General features: G+C 36.1%; 1 protein-coding gene across 1 annotated transcript; it reads left to right on the top strand.

Annotated features, from left to right (window-relative positions):
- Positions 1-2824: 2824 nt before the first annotated feature.
- Positions 2825-15545, top strand: TWF1 (twinfilin actin binding protein 1). The gene is made up of 9 exons (XM_080811933.1): positions 2825-2949; positions 4781-4858; positions 6977-7155; positions 8163-8258; positions 9430-9534; positions 11185-11310; positions 11563-11713; positions 11873-11994; positions 13374-15545. The coding sequence occupies exons 1-9, from the start codon at positions 2925-2927 to the stop codon at positions 13542-13544; spliced, it is 1053 nt and encodes a 350-aa protein (XP_080668059.1). The 5' UTR covers positions 2825-2924; the 3' UTR covers positions 13545-15545.
- The last annotated feature ends 2082 nt before the right edge of the window (positions 15546-17627 follow it).

The following is a 17627-nucleotide window of genomic DNA, read 5'->3' as shown; positions in this document are numbered from 1 at the left end:
TCCAAAAAGATATACAAATGCCCAACAAATAAATGAAAAGATGCTCAATATTACTAATCACAGAAATGTAAATCAAACCCACAATGAGATACCACCTCACATCCATTAAGAAGACCTCCATAAAAACAAGTGAAAACAGAAAATGACAATTGTTGGCAAGGATGTAGAGAACCTGAAACCCCTGTACACTATTGGTGGGAATGTAAAGTGGTGTAACTCTTAGGGAAAATAATACGGAGTTTCCTCAAAAATACTAAAATATAATTACCACATAATCTAGCAATTCCACTCCTGGTATATGTCACAAAGAAGTGAAAGCAGTGACTCAAATACATGTTTGCACACCCATGTTCATGGCAGTATTATTTATTATAGCCAAAAAGTAGAAGCAACACAGATGCCCACTGACAGATGAATAGATAAATAATATATGGTATGTATATACATACAATGAAATATCATCCAACCTTAAAAAGGAAGGAAATTGTACATGCTACGACATGGATAGATCTTGAGGACATTATGCTAAGTGAAATAAGCCAGTCACACACACACACACACACACACACACACACACACACACACACACAAATGCTGTATGATTCTGTTTACATGTGGTACTAAGAGTAGTCAAAATCATAAAGACAAAAAGTGGAATGGTGCTTGCCAGGACCTGGGGGCTGTATTGAAAGAGGGAGTTGTTTCATGCACATAGAGGTTCAATTCTGTAAAATGAAAAGAGTTCTAGAGACTGGTTGCACAAGGTAAATGTATTGAACACTACTGAACTGCACACTTAAAAAATAGTTAAGATGATAAGTTTTGTTATATATATTTGATTACAATTTTTAAAAAAGTTAAGGCAAGAAGTCATGACTGCGATCAAATTAAAGATGTAAGCAAGAGAGATTAGCCAAAGAAACAGGATTTCTACCACAATCTGTTTGCCTACATAGGTGAAATATATGCAGCACTAGCATTGTATAGATTCAATATATTATTTCTCCAAAGTTAGTACAATGCCAAACTTTAACGCAATCTGAAATAAACATCATACATAATAAATTAGTGAAATTTAAGTGTATAGTCAATATGGCCCAGAAATATTTTCATAAAACATCCTATGAAAGCATTAAAAATCCATTTTCTTTGCATATACATAGAAATAGTTAAATAGAGGAAATTATTTAAATATATGTAGAAGCACTGATGAGCAGGAAATATTATCACTTTGGCCATGCTTTTTATAGCTTAGCAAATATTTTCCCTTCTCAGATTCCCTGTTTTGTACAGAGGAACTCTGCTGTTTTGAAAACAATGCACCAAGGCCCTTGCGGTAGTCAAACTACTGTACTGTCAAAAAAATAAGCACTTTCTGGTGCATTCCAGGGTGGTCCTATCCAACTTAACTGTATTTTCCTATTCTTTAGTGCTAGTCATACCACGGTCTTTTCTAAGCATAAATATGGGACCGTTCATTATTTTTTCTTATCAGTACTTTTGAGCAATGCCAACATCTTAGGCAATTTTCCCCAGTCACCAAGATGTGAATCAGTCAAAAAATTGAAGATGAACTCTGCAATTTTCTCTCTGCTCAACAAAGCAATCAAAACTGGAAAATCGGAAAGAACTGTTGTGTCAGTAAGAATTTGGTTAAAATGAAACTCTATCTAGATTTCTTAAATCCAAATAAGTTACAAAACTCAGACTAAATTTTACTTGTTCCATAATATGATGATCTGTTTGAGAAACAAAGTTTAGATAACAAGGAACAGAACATAGCAATCTTCTTTTCTGTGATCCTGGCAGAAAAAAACAATTGCAAGCCTGATAGTTAATGGCTAGCAAAAAATACATTGTATTTGAAGAGTGATTTTGTTAACTTGCATTTCTATTATTGGTTGAAGAAAGTATTTGTTGATAAGCAGATTGTAATTTTGTATATTCGTGAGTTCCAGTCCCTAAAAACAAAAGACCCAGTTTTCTACCTAGGGAACTATAATCTAGGGATGGTAGAAAAGTAGTACAAAAGTATTAAAATTACCTTTGAGAAGGAAAATACACATTCTTAAGAGCAGAAATGGGGAAGAATTTTTAATAATATCTGCTGTTATCTTACAAATTTATCCCAATGAATCCTGAATAAATAATTCAAGAATAAACGGCCACTCTAAAGCACAGCGGCAAACATAGTTTGCAGGGATAAAATTGACCCCAAAGGAGTATTCAAATCAGCTAACCTTCTCACTTTTAAAGTCTGTTTCTTTTTGGAATGAAGAGAAAGGAAAACTTGGTCTCTTAATGGACCCAACTGAAAAAAGAAAAGTTAACAGTCTGAGATTAATTTAAAAGTGTGGGATATTTTGATGGGCGACCACCTATACATTAATCCTCATTTTTAAAAACGGGGAAAGGAGTGACCCTTTATATTGTATAGATTACCGGAAGAGTGAACCAAGAAAGATCCTGTGCATATCTTTTTAAAATTGAAAATACATGTTCAGTAAAATGGTCATTTACATTTTTGAGCATCTTTTCGCTGAAGCAGCGAACGGCGATGTCGGCAGGGTCGCTGGGGAGCAGGCACCAAAGAGCAGGGCCATCCTGCGGGCTCTGCGGGGTCTCACGGTGGTGGGGACCGGAGAAGCGGGGGCAAGTGCCAGGGCAGGGACCCCCCGCCCCGAGACAGCTGGAGAAGTGCGCTGCGGAGACGCGTTTGTAGCCCTCCGAAGAGCGCGCGGGGGAGGAGGAAGCGAGGGCGGCAGGGCCGCGCGAGGACGCGGTCGACCTAACTGGGCGGGGCGGCCGCGGGTCGCAGGCGGATGACGCGCCGCGGCCGGCGGAGGAGCTGCCACTTCCTGGAGGCGCCGGCCGGGGCCGCTCTCAGCATTTAGCGCCGGAGCCGGGAGCCCGCGGCCGCCGCCATGTCCCATCAGACCGGCATCCAAGGTAACGGCCCCCGGAGCGGCGCGCAGGGAAGGGGCTCCCGGGAGGCCCGGGGTGAGCCGGGAGGGCTGCGGGACTAGCAGGGCTGGAGTCGGGCCCGGGGGAAGGGAGCCGATCTCGCGGGCGGGCGGGCCTCTGCGCCTGTCCGAGCTTTCTGGTCCCGGGCGCTCCCGGCCTGCGTCCCTCCCAGCCGGGCCCGGCTGCCGCCACGTTACAGACTGACCCGAAATTTCGCAGAAGCGAAGGAAATTGGTTTCCGAGGAGGCCTGGGTGAAGGGGGCGTGCCTTCCACCGCCCCTGATGGTAGCCCAACTTTCCCCCTTTTTATCCGGTAGGGGAGACCTGGAACCGTGGAACCGGCTGGGGCTCCTCTTGCTGTAGAGAGACGGGCGAATTTGCCTTTTCACTCTGTGAAGGAGGTTGTTAAAGATTTTGATTAAAAAGCGAAAGATCTTGGAATCTTTTTCATTTCCAATGAAGGTGCTTCCCAGACTCTTCCGCATTTTCTTCCAAAGTGGAAACAGGAATTTATGTTCTGAGAAATCCCGAGTACGGGTTGTTTTGATCTTTCTCTTAGGTACTTCCCCAGGGAACTGAAAAGTCTGGTCTTTGTGGCTGTTCTCAATAATCCCGTGAAGGCAGTTCAATGTGCAGTTATATCTGACCTCCATTATTTCCTGGTTTGAAAATGGGCAGTCTGGAAGCGCTCACCTCATCAGAATCAAATAATATATCCCGGGGTTACTCGCGATTACTTAACGAGTGCTAATATAAGCCCACGCTCTTCCTGTTAATAGACAACGAATCTTTTCCCCAGAAGAACATTTACTTGTTCCTATGAGTCTTTGACCACCCCACAGCTCTCCCTGCACACACAAACACAAGCAAACTACTCTCAAACCTAAAAACACTGTTTTGTTTGTCCGAGTTAATTTGACATTTAAATATGTTGTTATTGATTTTCATGTTTGAGTCTTACAACAATCACTACTTAAATAGTGGTTCTTGCTCTCAGTGTACAACCCAAGAGTGAAATCAGAATGAAATTGAAGCTTTAATAGGAACAGGAGGGTTATTAAATATGTATTTGCTTAGTGAACTGTAGCTTTTTGAGAAATACGAGTTAGAAAAGTATTACCAGAAGTATAAGCTTGAATGTATTTTATTGACTTTTTGTTTAATCGGGATAAGATATCTGATATGTACTGTTGTTTTTAATGTAAAAATATAAAAATGAATTTATTATAATTTTGAAATTGGACTAGAAGAGGTTTTCAACAATTTTCAACCAAGCAATAGTGGTGTTTTTTAAAATTGTAATTTGTTCATTACTGGATTTGAATAACTTTAATATTTTCTTTTTTTTTTTTAAGATTTTATTTATTTATTTGACAGACAGAGATCACAAGTAGACAGAGAGGCAGGCAGAGAGGGAGGGGGAAAGCAGGCTCCCTGCCGAGCAGAGAGCTAGATGCCGGGCTCAATCCCAGGACGCTCAGCTGAAGGCAGAGGCTTTAACCCACTGAGCCTGCCAGGCACCCCTAACTTTAATACTTTCATTCCCAGTTGTTATTTCTGTTTTGGAATTATCTAGCTAAAACAGAATTAATGTATTAATATACTTTTAAGCTATATTAATTTGTTTCTTAGCTGTGTACAGTGCCCACTGTTACATCTTCAAGTTTTACAGTTTAAATTACTGATAGTAAGGGGATGCTACGCCCTCAGGATTTTTTTTGTATTACAGTTCATTTCTCCTTATTTAAGTAGCATTAGAAAGTATTAATCCATAAGTATAAAACATAGGTTTACTTGTCTTTATCTTTTTCCACAGCAAGTGAAGATGTTAAAGATATCTTTGCCAGAGCAAGAAATGGAAAATACAGACTTCTAAAAATATCTATTGAAAATGGTTAGTTACACGTTTTTAAATACTGTTTGTCCTTAGATTATTGAATGTTATATTTTTAAATGTCTAAGACATTGTCAGTGATTGGAACTATTAATTAAGGTGAAGCAAGTTCAGAGTTTGCCTTTAGATAAGGTGGATCCTGTACATTTGGTCATGTCCCATCGGCCGCTGCCTACTCTCTGAATTCTGTACTTGACAGGGAAACAGAAAGATGCTTTTTTAGTGTGACATCTTCCTCTTTTACTTTTTGTCTCAGTTTCTGTACCACAATCCATTTCTAATGTTAATGCTTCCGTCTCTGGAATGGAAATCAGTAAACAGGTGATTCTTTCCCCACCTGCCCAAAAGCATTACTTGAGAATTGTTACTCAGTAAAGTTAGTTTTGAAGTAGAAGCAAAGGATTTCAAGCTCCCGTCTTTTCCGCTTGATTGCAGTTTGTGGTGAAGAAATGATTCCTCCTTTCTTGTTTTTGGGACAAAGTTCTAGGAATGTAACAAACCGTAAATTGATCCTTTCAGAATCATTCGGTAGCAGGGAAATTGGGTGGGAGAATCTTTTAATTTGGCTATATTTGAATTTGGGCAATTAATATTCTCACAAATGAGTATCGTAAAATATTCCACTGGTCTAATTTCTTAAATACCTGGAGATAATTTTGCTTTGGAAGAATAACTTGTTCTTTTACAAACTGGAAGTAAACTTAATTTGCTTTTCATTTTCTACTTATATATTAAAAATACCAGAGTAGTTTGAAAAATATGCAGTTGTTGTAAATACATATTACCACACTTAATAGGAATAAACATATACTGTAAAGCAGCTTATTTTAGGAATATTGAACTAAATTTTTTAAAAGCCATCACTTCCTAACTGACTAGTTAAGTGACTAAAATGGAAAAGTTTGTCTAACTAGGATCACTACAGAAGGAAAATCATATTCTTTCCTAAATCATTTTCTGATCTTACTTTTTGTTTTGAGGAAAATTTTAAAATAAGGAAATTATAAAGAATAAATAAAACAACAAATACTTCCATCTCCTCTTAATATCTGCTAATGTTTTAGCATATTTGCTTCAGCTTTTTTTAGACTTAATATTTTTGTGATATAAGGGCGTCCCATTTAAACCGTTTCACTTCCTGACCTCCTCTTCCTGAGGCAACTATATTAGGAATTTTCATATTTCTGCAGTTATATGTATCCCTAGATAGTGCTGTTTTCAGTTTTTAAGTTCATGTAAACTGTTGTCTTGTTCTGTGTCTTTTTTCTGTAAACATTATTTTGTTATTAGTTTTGACAGTTCACTATTTTTAAGTTTGAATTCATAATATATAATATAATAAGATATAATTCATCACATATTCTGTCATCATTCTCTTAGTGATGAACACTTTGGCTACTTGCAGCTTCTACTGTTCTCACATAATGCAGTGAACATACGTGCAAAAGATTTTCTATGCAGAGAACATTCACAATTTTACTTGATTCTGCCAAATGGCTGCACCAATTTATGCTTCTGCACAAAATGTTTTATTTGTAGCTTCGTGGTCAAGTAGGCAGTAAACATGGTTTTAATATTTCTTATTGCACAGTTCAGTGTTTCAAGAATTCTACCTTTGAACAATAACACATAATACATATTTGTTGATAACTTACAGCATAAACATTTTGGAAGATAGACTATAATCACATATTCTTCAGCTGTCCAACTCAGCTATTTTTAAATACGAATAAAATTTTATCATATGTTTCTTGTGTTTTTTAATATTTTAACCATGTTAGTCATAAAATTTTCCTGTTTTTTTTTCTTTAAGATTTTATTTATTTATTTGAAAGAGCAAGAGATCACAAGTTGGGGGGTGGGGTTGGGGAGAGGGGCAGAAGGAGAAGCTGACTTCTCGCTGAGCAGGGAGGCTGGTGCAGTGCCCAGGAACCTGGGATCACAACCTGAACTCAAGGCAGCTGCTTAACTGTCTGAGCCATCCAGGTGCCCCCTATTTTAACTCCTTGATGTGAATAATAGTAATAGGAGATAACTGTATTATTAGTTTATTCTTTTCTTCATTACCATTTGGCATTTAAAACATTTCATGTATCTTTTAAAAATTGTTCTTCATAGAGAAACTTGTGATTGGATCATGTAGTCAGCCCTCAGATTCCTGGGATAAGGATTATGATTCCTTTGTTTTACCCCTACTGGAGGACAAACAGCCGTGCTATATATTATTCAGGTTAGATTCTCAGAATGCCCAGGGATATGAATGGATATTCATTGCCTGGTCTCCAGATCATTCGCATGTAAGTAATTTTTTTGTAACTTGTTTAACATTAAATGCTAGAATTTTTTTTTTTCCTGAAATATTCCAAGGGCAAGAGAAAGTTAAGAAGCAATAGTTATTTCCCATAGAAGGGAATGATCATGAAGAAAATCCTTCTATTGGTAATGTGGAATCGGGAGTAATGTACTTAGATTCAGAAGTCTTGCCCTTCAAATGAATAGAATTATTACTGATTTTAAATTTAAATATCTTTGGCAATTATATATAAATGATTGTGCTCTGACATTAATACTTTGAATACTTCTGAGACTTAATTGAATATTATAGTAAATATTCTTAATAGCTACCATTCAAATGATGGGCATACACGCAAATATTTCTTTTAAGAAAGTTAGTTAGCAGACTGATTCAGACTACTGGATTTGACGGTTCAGTATTATAAAACGATTTCTATTGGTTGGCAGTTAGTTACCTTTAATAGTTTTCAACAGTTGCTATTAGATTCTTTAATACTAGTTTATATGTAGTTGTTTTCATCTTTGTATTCCTCATAGAATGGTATATGCCATGAACATTTGATTCTTAAACAGCTTAATTAGTAACATCTGATCTAGATTTGCAAGATCAGGTGTTACTAATTAAGCTGTTTAAGAATGTAAAGTGTTGGTATTCAGGTTACTTCAAGTGATATTTTCTTCCTCATATTATAAAGTAGTATTTTAAGGAGGTTTTTTTTTTAAATTCTTGAACTCATTGTATACTTTGAGAAGTGAGTAATTTTTAAAAAATTAGTTTCCCACTTTTTGTAAAATACAACCTATTATAAATTAAAATCTACCTTAATAGATGAAGGTTTATGATGACTATTTATACACATATACTTCAGCGTATTATAGCCCATGGGCTTCAGCTTTATCACAGTTTATGTTTATTGTGCTTGAAGATTTTATACCTTCAGAAAGTACTTTCTCTTGTAGTGATGGTTTTCATCTATAAACTGCTAAGTGAACTTTCACAACTTACTAGGTTCGTCAGAAAATGTTGTATGCAGCTACAAGAGCAACTCTGAAAAAGGAGTTCGGAGGTGGCCACATTAAAGATGAAGTATTTGGAACAGTAAAGGTACAAAACTTATATTTTTATATATGTGGATTCTACATGTTGCAATTAAACCAATATAAGAACTCCTAGGAATGGGTAATTGATATGAAATCAGACTAATGAATCTGTAAACATAAAAAGGAGAAAATACTACTGTATTTCATATGATAAGCAAGTTGACTAAAACATGTACTAATCCTTTTAAAATAGGTTGGAATATCCTTTGTTAGTCTTTAGGAACTACACTATACCTTAGAGATCATCTAGTTTAACCATTTAGTTCAACCTTTTCATTTTAAGGATAGGGAAACAGGCTCAGAACAATGAGAGACTCCTTGAAAGAGATGGTAATTTTTAGATATTTTTGACATTTATTAGTTAAATTATGATTAAGAATTTGTTGCAGATTTATATGGTGGGGTGTCTGGGTGGTTCAGGTCATGATCCCAGGGTCCTGGGATCAAGCCCCACCTCAGCTCCCTGCTCAATGTGGACTCTGCTTCTCCCTCTCCCTCTGCTGCTTTCAAATCACAAAATTTCAATGAAAGAGTAGGCTTTTTTAGAATATTTTATTCTTTTAAATAAGGGCTACAATCATTTTCTATGAATAACTATAGAGAAATTATATAAATTATTATAATAAAGAATTCAGAATCTGAATGTGTTGATTATTGAATAGTTATGAGGCAGATTTCCCCAGAATGTTAATTATAATTGTCCTATAGACCAGGTTCATCATGTGACTGGCATCATCACCAACACACTCATACCAGTTTAATAATTAGAAAACTTTAGGAAATGAGTAATACTCCCCCTTAAGATTTTTTGAAGCCTAAAAAATAGAGGATTTTTGAAAAATAAGAAATAGTAAAATTCTTATACTATTTTTTAATCAAAATATTTTCTGGGGTGCCTGGGTGGCTCAGTCATTAAGCATCTGCCTTCAGCTGGGGTCATGATCCCTGGGTATTGGGATCGAGCCCCACATCTGGCTCCCTGCTCAAGTGGGAAGCCTGCTTCTTCCTCTCCCATTCTCCCTGTTTGTGTTCCCTTTCTCACTGTCTCTCTCTCTGTCAAATAAATAAAATCTTAAGAAAATTTTTCTGTTAATTAATAATTTTGTTTTTCCTAGAGTGACTTCATGGAGATTTTCTAGGGAATAACTAGTAACAATCCATTTCTGTGTTTACAGGAAGATGTATCATTACATGGTTATAAAAAATACTTGGTGTCACAGTCTTCTCCTGCCCCCTTGACTGCAGCTGAGGAAGAATTACGGCAGATTAAAATTAATGAGGTAAATTACAGTTTTGATATTCTTGCAAGATTTTAAGTGTTTGAAAAGATATTTTTAATTAATAGATATAGAGGTAAATAGAGAAGTAAGTCTGGTAGCTTGCATTTATTCTGTATAGTTTAGAGACAAGACTATGTGCTCAGTGTATTTTCAGGAAAAAAGTTGAAAGTAAATATTAAAATTTGTATGAATTTCATAAGTAGCTTTCTCCTATATTTGTATGTATCAGAATAGTTAATCTTCCTGTTGGAAGTACAACTTTTTTTTCTAACTTTGTACTTCAAATACTAAATAAATGGGGAAAATGTATGTTAGCCATTTAGGGCAAAGAATTCTATCTAATGAAGTTGCCAAAGCAGGTTTGTTTTGTTATATTCTATTGTTTTATTATCTTATTTTGTTTGGTGACTAAAGAGAGTAAAATGTAAATGCTATGAGATAATTTAGTTTTTCCAGAAGCTCTATAAATTAACTTCAATGGACACTACTTGGATACATATGTATATATGGGAGATGGTTTTTTGAGTACTTGTTTAGCTCAGTTACATTAGAGTCAATAAATTTCATCCATATTATAGTTTATCATATTTCTAATGTGTTTACTGCAGCTCTTCTAGTTACAATTTAGAATAACTACTATATTTTTAGTGAGATTTTATAGGAAAGAACAAGTAGCAGAAAAGACTATTCCCTGGTCTGAGTAACCAACTAGTAGGAATCAGTCTGGAAAGTGATTGAATATTATTTAATATTAACCTGATAGCAAGGATCTATCTTTATATTATTTTAACTCAAGTTATTTGAGTAAAGATTTTTATGTGATTTTTTTTTAAGTTTGATAGTTTGTTTTATTCTTTGCAATCAGAACCCAGAGGATCGTATTGGGGTATGCATTTGCATATGTTCTATGATGTTTTCATTATCCAGTATCATTTATGCTGTAGAATCTCCATTCGTTTTTTTTTTTAAAGTAAAATTTCTATTTGACTTTCTGTTGCAACACTGCAAATGAGACCCTATACTAGCTATCATTTGAGTATACAAGTCTTAAAACATGTGCATTGAAAGCTTTCTTGAAGTACTCTTCTAGTAATGAAAGCTCAAAGTCTGGAACTTCTGCAGTAGTATAATTTGTTGAGCTGTGTTGTGTCTTTGTATACTGTTTGTACTCCTTTCAATTCAATGCATGGTGTTTGTGTTGCATTTTGTCTAACAGAACAAAGTAAAGTTTGGTACATATTGTATAGATACCACACTGTTCATAAATTTTATCAAGTAAAATTTTGTAATTAAAGGTGTAATCTGAGGACACTTGCAGGAACTTACATAGTTCATTGCAAATGTGCCAAACCAAACATAGAAACAACCTCCCCCCAAAGCCCCACTAACACTGCATACTCACTCAAGTGTTCACTCCCAACATTTCATAAAGATGTGTCATGCACTCTGCATGTTGACAGAATGCTAGCAGACAGGAACAAACGTGAAAAATTACTTGGCTTTTAAGTTCATAGTATTTTAAGTGTTAATTTTACTTACATTAAAATGGATAGGGTGGAATGGCACTTGATAGAGACTGGGTTTTCTTATCTTTGCTGTATGACACTGCTAAATACTAAAACTTCATTAAATTAAATCTGTCATACTTAGGTACAGACTGACGTGGGTGTGGACACTAAGCATCAGACACTACAAGGAGTAGCATTTCCTATTTCTCGAGAAGCTTTTCAGGCTTTGGAACAATTAAGTAACAGACAGCTCAACTATGTGCAATTGGTAAGAGATACATGGTGATTATTATGAAATGGCTGCTGTTGCTGGTGGCTCATGGCTTATACAAGGTTTATTTTTAATGGATTTAAAATTGTGTCCTGATTTTTTAATTAATTTTCTTAAAACTATGAGACAATATGTGTTCATTATGAAAAGTCAATCCTGTGTAAGTTTCCCTTTGTCTCCTAGTTTTTTTTAATTATAAATTTGAAATTGCTGTGTACCTGTTTTAATGAATGTATTTCTTATTGACAGGAAATAGATATAAAAAATGAGATTATAATTTTGGCCAACACAACAAATACAGAACTAAAAGATTTGCCAAAGAGGATTCCCAAGGATTCAGCACGTTACCATTTCTTCCTGTATAAACATTCCCATGAAGGCGACTATTTGGAGTCCATAGGTATATAATATATTGTCTTATCATGTTATTTTCAGTTGGCTTACTGATTTTTTAGCACTATATTATCACTTCTTGCTCAGAGGACTTAGAGTTCTGTGAGGCTTAGTTATTAGCTTTAATTGATGTATTGCTAATTGTATTTACTATTTTAACTTACAGTTTTTATTTATTCAATGCCTGGATACACATGCAGTATAAGAGAACGGATGCTGTATTCTAGCTGCAAGAGCCCTCTGCTAGAAATTGTAGAAAGACAACTACAAATGGATGTCATTAGAAAGGTAAAATTACCTATCTACTTTTAAATTTCAGGTTTTCTTAGATCTTTATTGTCTTTTCTATGTAGTTTGTGATGTATTATGATTTATTAATGAATGTATTTTTTTCTTGTTCTCATCATAAATCGTTAGGGTCTTCTCTAAGTGCTTGAGGGTGATCTGTTATCTCTCCAGTGTCCTTATAGATCTGTACTCTCTAGTATGTAGCCATAAGTAACTATGGCTACTTAAATTTAAATTAAAATTAAGTAAAATTTAAAATTCAGTTTCTTAATCACAGTAGCCACATTTCAGGTGTTCATTAGCTACTTGTGGTTAGTGGCTACTGTCTGTATTGGACAGTGCAGAATTTAGAGAACATTTCCATATTGCAGCAAGTTCTGTTGGACAGTGCTGCTAGAGCTACATACTTGTGATTGTCTCAACAGTTGCTGTGAATAAGGAACTGCAGTCTCCTTTTAAAGATTTTATTATTTATTTGACAGACAGAGATCACAAGTAGGCAGAGAGGCAGGCAGAGAGAGAGGGAAGCAGGCTCCCTGCTGAGCAGAGAGCCCGATGTGGGGCTCGATCCCAGGACCCTGGAATCAGCAGTCTCCGTTTATAACTGAATCATGGATGGTTGAGAATCTGGTTGTTGAGAAAGGAGGGAATGGGCATAAACATTTGAATTTGGGGAGCTACGCTACCGATTTTATTAAATTTATTTTCTTAAATGCAAATGAGGCATGGGGAAAGATATGGTTTATTCTTGAGCCTTCAGCTCATTAAAACACAGGTCCCTAAAACTACCAGTATATTAGGTACTGAACCCTTCAAGCTTTTTAAATTTAAGATTAGCAAGGACTGGCTGACTTTTTCTACTAGAAGACCTGATAGAAATTATTCTAGGCTTCACCAGGCCACATATGGTCTTTGTTACATATTCTTGTTTATTTTGTTATTTTATGTTTATAACCCTTTAAAAATGTAAAACACACTCTAAATTCAGGCCAAATTTGGCCCTGTTTAGAGTGATTTCAAGTGACTCAAGTAACAAAGGGGCCAATGAGTAATGTTTCTTGAATATGTATAGTGTACCAAAGCAGAACAACCTGAGAATATAGTGGTAGCTTCTTATACATTAGTTAAATAGGAGAAGAAAGAGGGAACCAATTAGCAAATTATTATTGCTGATTATGTATTCATGCAGTGCACCCTCCCCAAAGGTGAAAGTGAAACTATTTACATATGGTCCTTGATACTCTCCTCTCTTGCTAGAATGGGTATTATGTATTTATTTGTGAGCTTTCACACCTGAAAACTGGCTCCTTGCTTGTATTCAGTTTTGAATGTTGTCTTTTTCATATAGGATCACACCTGACTGATTCCATCTCTTACAGATCGAAATAGACAATGGGGATGAGTTGACAGCAGACTTCCTTTATGAAGAAGTACACCCAAAGCAGCATGCACATAAGCAGAGTTTTGCTAAACCGAAAGGTCCCGCAGGAAAAAGAGGAATTCGAAGACTTATTAGGGGTCCCGCTGAAAGTGAAGCCACCGCTGATTAAAATCATTATATTAAGCATTACAACACTAGTTTTTTAAAAGTCCAGCTTTTAGTACGGGAGAACTGAAATCATTCCATGTTGATACATAGTAGGGAAAAAATTGTACTTTTTGAAAAATAGCACTTTTCACTTCTGTGTGTTTTTAAAATTAAGGTTATAGAAGACTCATGATTTCTATTTTTGAGTTGATGCTAGAAAAGGGTTCGACATAGTGATGTTTAATTTTGTCACACTGTTTTCACAGAATAATAATGATTCCATACTTTACACATTTCTTAAAATTTTATACAGTTGGGCCAATTCCAGAAAGTCTAACGTCTCAAAGTAAGATACACTCCTTCCTACTATTTAGTGAGACATCAAGTTTTTTTCTTGAAGGGGGAAAGACCTTAAAATATTCATACTACTTAATGAATATGTTAAGGACCAGGTTAGATTATTTTCTCAGCTGAGAACTTAATGTGCCTAGGTAAAGGTGAGAAGTTGCTGACTCTGAGAAGCAGTGCTTAGCTCTCAGGTGATGGGATCATGTCTGCAACTTTTAGAATCAGTGCTTTATTGCAGCAGTCTTTTCTATTTGACTTTTTTGGTTTTTTTAACTGGCATTAGAATTTCAGAAGATCAGTTCATTCTGAATCCTTAAAGGTACCAGATACTTTCTATACTGTAGGATTTCTGATGACACTGAAAGACATTTAAACAGCTTTAGTAAATTCTCTTTCTAGTGCTTTAAAGTTTTCTTTTCAGAAGTAAGTCATTTCATTATAAGTAGTTTGAGGCTAAATACTTATGTTCAGATTGAATATTAAATTAACATCATTAAAAAGAAAACAAAACTAAGGTCAACAATGTTGAAAAGCTTTAAACATCAAGATTGATATTTCTCCAGAATCCCAGAACCATGTATTAATAGGCAAGTTGTGTTCTTTATTATTTTTGAGGAAATACTCAGATTTAATAAAATTGTCTGAAAGTCCTAATACTTATCAGCCTAATATAAATTAAATACTTAAGAAACTTTTTCAATTTATATCTTATTTCAGAACACACTTAACTGTTTAAAGCTTTGCATTTTCAGTTACAACCTACATAAATTGTGAGCCTTTTTTTTTTTTTTCGGATACTTGAAATAGGGAAGGAGATAGAACACTTTGTTATGTTAAATCTGATAAACCTGCTGCAAGAGCCATAACTTTGAGAGTTTTCTAAATGAACTGTGGGGATCCAGGATTTAGAATTTCTTGATCTAAAAACTTTATGCTGCATAAAACATTAGAAATGCACATTTCATAGTATAAAATATGAAACACATTTTTATACCTTATTATCTAAGGTACTATATGCACCTTTCAAAAATTCAATGTGTGTTCAAGTAAAGCATATTAGAGTAATGGGTTGACAGGATTTTTTTTTCTAGAGTTAAGAGTATTTGTGTGGGGTTTTGTTTGTTTACAAAAAATCAGACTATAATATTTAAACATGCAAAGTAATTGGCAGTAATGTTGCACTTGTTTACTAAAGATACACTTTAAGCCGTTCCATGGGTGCCCACATAGACACACATATACACAAATTACTGCAATGAGAATCCTAGAGCTGTGTTGCAGACGATAGCTGAAGCCTGTATTTTCAATCTGAAAGAATGTAAAACCTGTCATGAAGGTATAAAATAATTTGGTGGCGAATGTTTTTCTGTACCATTCATGTGCAATTATAGTCTAAATTCTACTACACTACATGAAAGTAAATGGACATTCCAGAATATAGATGTGATTATATAGTCTTAAAACTAATTATTATTAAACCAAGATTGCTGAAAATCAGTGATGCATTTGTTATAGAGTATAACTCATTGTTTACAATATGTTTTAGGTGACATCATCATAACAATAGAAGGTGATCAAAATATTCCAGGTAAATTTATATAGCAGTGAAGAATTACATGCCTTCTGTGGACATTTTATAAGTGCATTTTATATTGCAATAAATTTTTTTCTCTTTAAATTGTGTTTTAAGTTGTTTTCTAGCATAAGGTTTTTTGAATGTTTGGATAGTTCTGCATAATGCAATATCTGGTAATAGGCTAGAAATCTCATTGATCTATGCATTTGCTAATTCACCTATCTAAATCAAGGATTTTAAATATTTTGTAACCTAGGCAAGTTGTGCTTCATTTAGATTAGAACTTCCCTACTGCTGCAGCAATTATGAAAATGCCATGAGTTCTACCGTTCCTACTGTGATAAAAGCTGTACAATAGGATGACCAACATACTTGAGGTCTATACTCTTCAGATACTTGCCACTCATCCAACAGATACTGAATGCACTGGTGTAGGATTCACTACCAGACTGATCTTTAGCTAAGCCTAAATTACAAAAGATGGGGAGTAGTCCTTGAAAGGGCTGATTTTAGAAACTTAACTAGAGTTAAAATTTCTTTAAGTTACTTCTACTCAGAACTATAATGTGCCTGAGACACATATTGTAGTTTGGTATGTATCCTTTGCATACACAGCCATACATTATAAGGATGAGAGTTTCTTTTTAATTTTTTTTTAAGATTTTTTTTATTTGACAAACAGATCACAAGTTGGCAGAGAGGCAGGCAGAGAGAGAGAGGGAAGCAGGCTCCCCACTGAGCAGAGCCAGATGTGGGACTCGATTCAGGACCCTGAGATCATGACCTAAGGTGAAGGCAGAGGCTTTACCCACTGAGCCACCCAAGTGCCCTGAGAGGTTCTTTTTAATAAAAAGTACAGGCTCTGGGGCTTTATATACAGAGATTTTGATAAAGTAGGTGGGCCCAGGAATTACATATTTCATAAATGAGTCATGTGTTGCCATGACTGGGTATAGCTTGCCTTATGATACCAACTTTATTTTTCCCCATTCTGTCAACAAACTTCTTTAGTACCATGTGCTGGTATACAGTAATCAATAGAGGTAACATCTCATACAGAATAAAATCTAGTTCTTCACTGTTGGTTGTCCATTCTGCATGACGTGATTCACTTCTCTCTCCACCTCGGTCAGCCGGCTCCAGTTCCTCAGCTGTCTACTGTACCTCTGACAGTCCGGGAACGCTGCAGCCTCAGGTGCACTGACTGTACTGTCCCCTCACTGAATCACTAATCCGGGATCTGCATGTGGTTCCTATTTCACTCAGGTCTCTACTCAAGTGTCATCTTAGAGAAGTCTTCCCTGCCATCCAAATCAGATTGTACGCCCTGTCCTCACCTTAACCCTGTCTTTTCCTCAAAGCACTCAGGAGTTCCTGATCCATGCATACTGTTTGTCTCCTCCACTGAAATAGAAGCTCAAAGGGGGAAGGAACTTGGTTTTATTCACTGTAGCGCCCTCAGCACACATAGCTGAGAATAGTGTCTAGGACAGTGGATACTTTATTTGTGGAATGAATAAAAGAAGGAGAGGTTCTACCTTTCCTGGGACAGTGGGGAAAGGAGTGCACCCCAGCAGTGGTAGGGGTAGCCCAAAGGCTCTGGCCTTTTCAGCACTGCATCCTGGCCAGAGTAAGCATCACTGGTGCTAAGAGAGCCTCTTGTCCTCTGCACCCTGGTTTCTGCCACAAGAGACTAGTAGCAACTCATTCCAGAGCAGCAAGTAAGAAACTTGCCCCCACCCCAGTGGAGGTCTTTATTCAGCAGACTGCTCTGTAAAGGCCAAGACCTGCCTCTCTTCAACTGCCTGTGCTGCTCTACCACCATCAGCATTTGCTAGGATTCACCCAGGCTGTGGTTCCTGGATGCTTAATGGGAAGAGGCAAGCTATGAATGCAGGTTAAATTATTTCTTAGTTTCCAATACCAAGCTATATGGATTAAACAACATGGGACATATCTTTGTGTGCATGTGTGTGTGATGCCACTTACTGGCTGAATGACTGAATTGGTTATGTATTCTGCCATACCATAAACTACCCCCAATATTCAGTGGTTTAAAACAACAGCAATAATTTTCCACAAGTCCACAGTTGGTTGACCTCTCACGTTCTCATATATCTGGGGTCATGGCAGTGGCAGTGTTGTGAGAGAGGGTAGTACCAAGGACTCTCAAGGCCCAGG

This window comes from Martes martes (genome assembly GCF_963455335.1).
Source record: "Martes martes genome assembly, chromosome: 8".
Classification (NCBI taxonomy): Eukaryota; Metazoa; Chordata; class Mammalia; order Carnivora; family Mustelidae; genus Martes; species Martes martes.
This window is presented reverse-complemented; position numbering and strand designations above follow the sequence as displayed.

Coding starts and splice junctions, on each gene's coding strand:
- TWF1 (XM_080811933.1), top strand. CDS start 2,925: ATGTCCCATCAGACCGGCATCCAAG. Junction 4,859..6,976: donor AAAAATATCTATTGAAAATG/GTTAGTTACACG, acceptor TGTTCTTCATAG/AGAAACTTGTGATTGGATCA. Junction 11,714..11,872: donor CGACTATTTGGAGTCCATAG/GTATATAATATA, acceptor TTTAACTTACAG/TTTTTATTTATTCAATGCCT.